Genomic DNA, 8,915 nt, shown 5'->3' with positions numbered 1-8,915 from the left:
GCCTGAATACGTTACATCACCAACATACCGGAGAAAAGGCCGCGGGCGCAGGAACCAGATGCCACGGGGGTTCCCTTTCGTAAGGGAAACAAGGCTGGAGGGGTGAACTGTCACGGTGTGCTTTTCCCGCTAGATCAATTCGATAGTAGTGATCCTCCCACTCGTTATCGCGACCCGTAATAATCACACGATAAGTGTGTGATTTGATTATTCTGTTTCTGTTTTCCCTCGTGGGAGTTGGTCACACAAAGTGGGGTGGGTTGGCTAATATTGCAGTGACAGACAGAGATAGAGTAGAGAGACACAATCAATGACTTCTATGAGCAGATACCAAGACTTTTATTTTATCAAGACCCTGCCCAAGGCCCATCATCGTCTGGGATCGTCCGGTTTTATCTACACGGAAGCATTGCTCGTAAGATCGGCCCTAGGCCTTGGCGGCACTCCGGTTACCCGGTGGCTATCACAAGGCAAATGACATTAATTCCTGATGGGTTGAAAACCCAGTAATGATAATCACCAAATGACGATCATCGAAGTAACATTAATTTATTATCCTTTTTTAGATTATTATTATTATTTCCCCTCCCTCTCCTCCGCCTCTGCCTGGCAAAAGGAAAGCCAGTAATTCTGTTGGTCTGCGCCGTGCAATAGTGTCTGCATGCCTCGGGATCATCCTTCCCGCATGATTCTCGATCTAGTCTTCTTTTGGGGGGCAAATCGGGTTAGACATTCCGCAGGAACAGCCGGTCTTGCGAAAACCTGCGCGCACATCCTGGGATATCATCCTACCCTTCAGCCCTTCTTCAGCTGTGCCCAGAAGAAACTAGGATTGAGTAAACTAAATCTGTGATGGATGGTCCCGAAGGTGCTCAGACATCCTCATTACCCCTCCCCCTCCTCCCCTGATGCCATCAAGACTGCGCGTCCATCCTGCAGGGTTGTCGCACAACAGCTTGCAATACCAGCTGCAGGTGCTATGCAAGAGATCGTGACCAATTCACCCTAGCATTCGTCACTCCTGAACGCCCCACCAGATGATCTGCTTATCATGCTACTCTGAACCCTGCACCCTCTCTCTCTCTCTCCCTCTGCTCTGTTTTGGGTGTCATATGTTGTTGTAACATGGCTTTCCCCCCCCCCTCTCCCTTTCCCACCCCTTCCGTTTCCATTGTGGACACACCACTCCGTACTTTCTGCAGAAATATTTGCCCTACGCGGGTGGCATGACACTTCAAGTATCAAGCCATGTGCGGCCCCGACACTGATAAGAAACTCGGTAAGAGGCGTAACGTCAGTGGTTAATAAGATCGCAGAAGAGACAGCGTCCACTCTTGTGTACAACCCTTCCCTGGTAACAAAGCAACATGGCGCGGTACCTATAGTAGTCTAGAATCCTACATAGTGCATGCATCTTCAACGCCAGCTCCAGCCCAAGATTTAAGTCGAGCTTCGCAAGCCAATGCCTGAAAGTGGAGAGCGACGCATCCATTCTAATCTCCTCGGGCAGGACCATTGGCTTCCGACCGCAACTCCACCACGGCTATCCTGGACAGGCAGGTTAGCCCACGCTACCGCGATACCACCAACTGAAATATACAATTCCCTCGGTCATCTAGGACAGGGGGAAGAGATTATGGAACCCTTGATATGGACATCGCAATCGCGTAATGATCCATTCAGAGGGGTACTGTCAAATCAGAGGGCCCCATATTGGATCCGAATCTTAGCGTTACATTCCTTGACCTGACGTGGACGCGAGACACGCAAAGCGACGACGCTTCATAGCTCTTTGCGGAAACCAACCTACTTGTAGGAAATGCTCTGCAGCGCTGCTCTCTGCAGAAAACAAAGCTCCTGCCCATGACTGATTCTACTCCCTGTTCGGTGTAGCTACCGCTGACGATGATCTACAAAGCTTTGTCGTTCTCAGACCTGAAGAGTGTAATAGTGATGTACGTACCCCATGCGGAGTGCTGCGGTGCATAGCATTGACTGCAGAACACGCATGGCTCTCGGACATAACCGTCGGCGAGCCGACGATGATAGCCACATGTAGTAGGAGGAAGAATGCACCGACCGGGGTTGGCAACGAGGGTTTGCTGGCTGACACGAGCAATTGTCCAGCTGGGCTGGATAATTCCATGTGAAAGCGCGCGTCTATAGGGCTTCTAGAATTGAACAATACTAGTAGCAATAAGATCTCCATTGGTACCTGACCTTAAGTTCTCAGTGACCCTTCACACTAAGATTACTTTGTTCATAAGCCACCCGCGTATGCTTCGGGACACACACCGCCGTCGGGTGCTTCCGGGGAGACACCCAACATGTGATCGGAGAGAGTCGCATAACTCCGATACTCGCCACTACCGCGACCCGACTTTTAGCGGCATCACCACGATTACGAGTCCTGCCAACCGCAAACGTCGATATCGGGGGGAAGAAAGAAAACTCTGAGTGGATTGACAAGGACATTGTTACCGTAGCTAATCACCGTGCTCATAGCTGAAAATTTACCAAAATTTCTTGCCGTAATGGTGACGCCCGCTGAAGGGAAAGGAACTTTCGGGCCGCAACTCCCCCAGTAGCCTGGACACACCGCTAAGGTCTCTTGACGCAAACCATGATCTCACGAAGAGCGCTCGAGACCTAGGTGCACGCGTCCTATCGCGACGGCGATCATGGACCGCCAAAAGAATGAGAGGACCCACCCTATCGTTGTCACTCCCCATGAGCAAGTGACGGACGACTCAATTGTATCGACACTTCAGGGTTGAAGTGGGCATCGAAGTCGGATAGAGTCGGTGAGTCAGGGTTCCAGAACAAATTTTCAGATGGATATGATGTGCAGAACTAACCTGTGATCACATCATCCAGGCCAGCAAAGTCAATAATGTGGGCCAAGATAGGGAGCTGGGCCCACTCTCAGATTTGGGGCTCGACTGTCAAAAATTCAAAGTACGGCTTCGAAGTCCGCCATTGCAGGTTGTGCTGGACTTTCCTAACCCCCTTCCCACTACCCAGCCTTCTGTAGGCAGCCTCCATGATGATCCCTGCTGGCCAGAACCATTTGAGTAACTCGGGCGATGGCTAATTGCGCCAAAGCTCCTCCAACGGTGACGCAGCTCGATCATAGGCTCATCAGCGGAAGCACGCAGACTCTGAAATCAAGACCAATAATGATTAATAACGACATCTGAGTGATAGATTTCCAAGGTTGATGCTGCAAGCGGCCGCCAACGTGCAGCCAGCCATGTTTCACCATCTCTAGGCTGATACGGAAGCTAAGATTAGGTACGGAATGCCGTGGTCCGTAGGCCTTGGAATTTCCCTTCGGCTTGCCGAGTAGTAACTTGGTCTAAGGCGTCTAGCTCCGTCATACGAACCGCTGCCCCGTTATCCGCACAGAGTTGGCGAATCACAAGCGACAGGACAATCAATGACTACCTTGAGGGTGTTGATTGCCGTGGCAAGTTTGTGAGACAGATTCGTAAACAGTATCAGGACACCCTGGCGAAACAATTGGTACAGCGTAGCGCGGAAATGCCTCAATGGAAAAGCCTTGTCTTCCAGATCCTGAGGCCTGACGTGGTCATTGGCCGGTCGGATAACAGCCACAAGCCAGTCAAGGGGCCCTGATTCCCGACCGTTGGTCTCAGGCGATAGACCAATGGATAACATCCATGGGCTGAACCAGGGACGGGCACGGACTCTGTGCGTTGTCCACGACCATTGGGAATCTTCTTCCCGCTCCTTGACCACTGTTTCTCAGGCTGCCACGGAGTACGACGGGAGTCCCTCCTTAGCATCTGCAATCGCGGGCAAAAGAGGGGTAAGTAAAATGAGGATGAACGAGCAAATCAGGAGGGAATTGAGAGTAAAGCAGAAGTAAAGCAACCCATCGTGAATATCTCCGAGGCGGAAGTTGCCGCTGGTTCCACTGTTGAATGCCTAGACGGACATGAGATCCCAATGCAGCAAAAGCTTGACGGTGCAGATACTAGACGATGCGAAGTAGACGCCCAAGGGGTTTAGAGCATCGGAGGTCGGTAAAAGGTGAAGGAGGGTACACCGGGTGCTGGATGAGGGATAATGATTTTCGCGCCAATTCCCTTGGATGGTGCCTTTTCCGTTGCTTGTGGACGGAGAATTTCCTTCCAGTGTTGCGACCCAACGGGCGGCGGTCCTGAGCGGCACGTGGCCCGAACCGCGTCCCATTCGTGTAGTAAATTTCCCTATTTACCCGAGCTATGCGATCGCAAGAACGACTCTTCCTTCTTGTCCGATATGGGTCGATACGAGCAATCATCTTATCTGCTGGCCCTACGGCAATTCGTCCGGGTCATACCTGGCGCTAAGGGACTTGTGTTTCTCCCCCTCTGGAAAATAGCTCGTCCCTCCCCATGGCTGCCACCCATGCACCGGCAGATGCTTTTACAATTGGCCGGTTGTCTGCCCGGGATCTACATTATAAACACTTTGTCTCGATGGTCTCGACCTTCACTGCCACTTAGATAACGTAATCAACGGTCGAACGGGCCACACGGTCAGGCGGGCCATCCTGAAATCCCATATAAAAGATGTCTTTTTGATTCTATTATATATCAACCAGTACTACTTCTATGAAGCTCTAACTTTGTAGATAGTTTATATATATAAGAATAAGTATTCCATGAATTTTTCAGATTTTTAGAATTTTTACTTTGATAATGAAACCAGATTCTTATATAATACATATAAATACAGATATTGTAATATGATAAGTCCATAAGTAAAAGTATATTCATTTTTAGAAGGTATATAGATATTATTTATATTATTTAAAATCTATATAGAAGAAATCTAATTCTTCTAGACCTGGATGGTAGAGATATATTATGTTTAAAAAGATATCTTTTGTATAGTATTACCAGATGGCCCGCCTGACCGTGTGGCCCGTCCGACCGTTGATTACGTTAATCCTCCTGGCTACTTAGTCACTTATCTTTCGTACTTTGTCTGTCCATCCTGGGAACCATACCAACCCAGTGGTTACTGGTGCATCGAAAGGGCGAACAAAGAAGAGAAGGATGGTTACACGGTATCATCCATCTTTGAAGGTCAAGGTCGACACATCCCAGCAAACACTTGTGTGACTATACCTTGAGGTCTAATCGATCGGCTCAGTCCGTCGCACTTGTGTCCGTGACGTATCAACATGATCGTCAGCACTGCCCCTTGCTGTTTCTATGGCCTGAGCTCATTGCCACCTTAATTCGGCATGACTCTCAGGTCCTCTACCGAACCTTTACCCGATGTGCGCTTATCCATAGACTCTAATCGTTTGACACTCCCATCTGAATTGCGGTTCTTTGATCTGAACGGTGAAAGTCTACACATCACCCTAACAAAGATTCTTGAACTGCCCAGTGCCTCATACTCGTATCTAGCTCTTTGGATACGATGGTATCCGTCTAGCTCTTGGGTGAGCTAGACTCTCGAGGAACGATAAGGCCAAGTACTGTAGCATCAGCATCTATCCAATCCAGATCACCGCTCTCACACGTTGAATGCATGACGTGCTGCTAGCAGAACACACACATGACAACATCGCTCGCATATAGACGTTCGGGCGCTCTGCCAGCTGATATCCTATAGGCCCGTTTATCAAGGCTGATCGGCTGATTTAGCGATCGGGATCGCCATTAACCTATCACGATGGGAGCCTGTTCGTTGTGATCGAAAGGTAACTGAGACCGTAACCTCTTACCCAAATGTTGGAAGGGTCTCGTTCGTTCGATGGCTAGGACCTCTTACCGAGGAAAGCTACAACCTTCTGAACCAGAAGCCCAGAAAGTATCATATCCTTGCAGGTGCCACCATCCAGCTGGTGAACAGATGCTGCTAATGGTCAGTATATAACGCAGACCTAGAATTGAAATCTGGATAGGATGGCACCCCCATCGTGTCGTCATGAAAGTCCGTGAGCGAACAGCCCTGTAAGGTCTAGAAGCAAAGGACCATGTTGTGGAACCGTTATCTATTTGTGAAACGAGGCTATGGATGTGACGCGATATTGGTGGCGTTTGTCCCTATCACGAAAGCTTATCCATGTCTTTCAATCTCTACTGTCTAGGTCTATCTACAGTATTCTCGGCTTTTGCTTCAGACGAATCATGTCTTCCCCGAGCCAGGGATCTTATCATCGTGTGGTATCATTGAGAGCCAGACGAGTATGGTACGTGGTGCCGTATGCCATCGATTATCAGCAGCCATAACCCAGATGCCCGTCAAGCTCCCGAGACTGAGTACAAAAAGCTACACTACCTATACCAAACAGCAATGAGTACGAAGCGAAAGCCGAAGTATTCCAGAAGGTACTATATAACAATAGAGCTGTTTCCGGTATTGTACTTTAAGTGGTTCGTAAATCGCTCAGCACATGCAAGTGTTCTAAAAACATTACGTAGCGAACCACTCGAGCTGACGCCACTAATTATATTGGCCCTATAGAAAATCCATATGATTTTCATAACTATCTATAGCGTTGGCTTATGTTATTCCATTAACCGTATATAGCGTCTTATTATGTGTATGAATCCATTCTCAAGGCCTGCAATAAATAAGTCGGCGTGATTATGCTCTCCACACCGTCTCCTTTCATGAAAATTCAATGACTATTTCCAACAAATCCACGTCTGATAACCTTATGACGCTGGCTCGAGATGGCACCAGTCTTGGCGGCACCGGAAATGCCCATGGACACCGCAGCAGTAACATCCTGACAGCACAGCACTGCTGCTCTTCAGTATTCTTATCCCTTTTGTGGATATCCAGAACCATAGCAGTACTCTTCTGATACTTGTAAGCAGTCCAATTAGAGCAAAGTCATACTTGAAAGATTTGCGGACGAACAGATCGCGGAATATCTTGCGGAGATAGAAGTAGTCTGGCTTGTTATCAGAGATTGTAAAAGAATAGACTGAACTCAAGTCAATAAGCAACTCGGTAAAGAAGTCATAATACAGGGCTTCACTACTGAGATACTAGTCATCTTCTTTTCCATAATATAGAAAACCACTTCTTTTTAGTAGCATAGCAGTCTTCAGGCCCCGCCAGGGATGGATACCGCGGCAGAAGTGAAGTATATCATATATAAGTACTCCATATCATCACAGCAAGACTGCTCAATATCTAATAAATATTAAATTTAGCGTAACGAGCAGTTCCAGTGAGGTTCTTATTCTCAAGCTATGAGACATGAAAGTGAGTCTTGGGTTCGCGGTACTTCTTAGCCAGACCGAAGGTGATATCCCTCCGACGAGGACTCCACAAAAGATCTAAGGTTGCTTGCAGTTGCAACTTGCTCTTGAATAAAGTTTGAGTTGCATGTAGTAGCACTATGTTATGGATAAAAAAGCACAACACTTCGAAAGGAATCTCCCAGGGTAAGTTGAGTTAGGGCTCTAGAATTGTCTGTACCATGGTATCTTGGGTAGTGGATCAAGGCCGACTTAAGATATCTTTATAGGAAGTAGTTTTAGCTGGAGCATAATCTGGTTGTAGCTGCTGTGGCCCCGGGTTATAGTCCTGGTTAAAGATAAGCGACTGAACGTGGATTCATAGCGAATTCTGTTTTAGACCAGCCAGTATTTCTGTGTATCTCGTGGACATATTCCAGTTGGAATATCATATTTCCTCTTTCTGGTCTACTAAGTTTTGAAAGGTGTCCTGCCGTCTGATTATAAAATCATTGAGTTTCGTCTTCTGTTTCATGACTATAAGTCATACTAGGCATATGGTATGAAAGTGATGAGTAAATATGTCAAGCTGCTTCTCTAGAGAAGTAGAGATTTGCTAATAATATAATTAAGAAGAATTAAGAAAAGAACTAAAAATAAATCTTTTTCTAGACTATTAATCAGTAAAATTATAATAAAATCATAATTAATAAAATATTTAATAAATATATTTCTGATTATAGAAAAAATAAAGAAATAGATAATATTAATATTAGAAAAGATTAGTATATCCAGAGAAAAAGTCAGAGAGCTATAGATATTTATGGAGGTCTCTCTTAGTGCACATGAACTGAATACCATTTGGTATGTAGAAACTAATTTTCTCCCAACTTTGAATCACTCTGTGCGTGAACCATGTGTAGGATGTGTAGGATGCGTAGGATGCGTAGGATGCGTAGGATGCGTAGGATGCGTAGGATGCGTAGGATGCGTAGGATGCGTAGGATGCGTAGGATGCGTAGGATGCGTAGGATGCGTAGGATGCGTAGGATGCGTACTGAATCAATAGCAGTTTAGTCAACATGTAGAAAAAGCTGGGCCACGCCAGGCTAAGAACAAGATCTTCTATACGCTAGAAGAAAACTGGCGGATTTTCATTTTATGTTGAGGAATGGCGTATAGGATCATATAAATATGAATCAGCCGAAGATTGAATAGTCATGAGTCTGAATAGTAGTAATATCATTGTTCAGGTTCCACAGTTTGATCTGGGGATTACTCAAAATATATATCAGGAAGAAGTAGGAAGCTAATTCATCAAGCCTTTTAACCGGTGGAACGGGCTGTAGGTTATATAGTATCAATCTTGATTTCTTTTCAAGAAAATAGATTATTGTTCGAAGTAGTATTATTTTGTATGTTCCATATACCAGGGCTCTTGTTATATTATCTTGATCAGTAAGTTTGAGGAGTATTACACTGATCGATATCGTTATGATATATTCGCTGATTTGGCACACTGGTCAATGTGACTGCCCCTAGGGGGTCCGAAGGGCCCTCGGAGCAAGCTTATTAGGGATGCGCAGCTGAGCCTGGTGGCTCAGAATGCTAGTCTTTGTTTGCCAGACCGCTACGCTATCTGGCAGGGGCTCCGTCCCTAGAAGCGCTCCCTAAGTGGCCCTGATAGTTCGTTCT

At 46.6% G+C, this 8,915-nt stretch overlaps 1 protein-coding gene across 1 annotated transcript, besides 3 other annotated features; it reads left to right on the top strand.

Annotated features, from left to right (window-relative positions):
- Positions 1–4,517: 4,517 nt before the first annotated feature.
- Positions 4,518–4,956: a mobile genetic element (Remark: Vader is flanked by 44 bp inverted repeats (IR);~Title: transposon Vader - Aspergillus niger).
- A 1,199-nt stretch (positions 4,957–6,155) lies between these two features.
- An11g02810 (hypothetical protein) lies at positions 6,156–6,524 on the top strand (the record flags this gene model as incomplete). Its single annotated transcript, XM_059750142.1, has 3 exons — positions 6,156–6,217; positions 6,320–6,356; positions 6,450–6,524. 3 exons carry the CDS (start codon positions 6,156–6,158, stop codon positions 6,522–6,524), a joined length of 174 nt encoding a protein of 57 aa, XP_059606321.1.
- Positions 6,525–7,381: 857 nt separating this feature from the next.
- Positions 7,382–7,427: a sequence feature (Short protein (An11g02800, CAK96910.1) was converted to a misc_feature.).
- A 346-nt stretch (positions 7,428–7,773) lies between these two features.
- Positions 7,774–7,799: a sequence feature (Short protein (An11g02800, CAK96910.1) was converted to a misc_feature.).
- Positions 7,800–8,915: the final 1,116 nt, after the last annotated feature.

The sequence above is a fragment of the Aspergillus niger genome, assembly GCF_000002855.4.
Source record: "Aspergillus niger supercontig An11".
NCBI lineage: Eukaryota > Fungi > Ascomycota > Eurotiomycetes > Eurotiales > Aspergillaceae > Aspergillus > Aspergillus niger.
The sequence above is the reverse complement of the archived record's forward strand: the minus strand, read 5'-3'. Positions and strand labels throughout refer to the sequence as shown.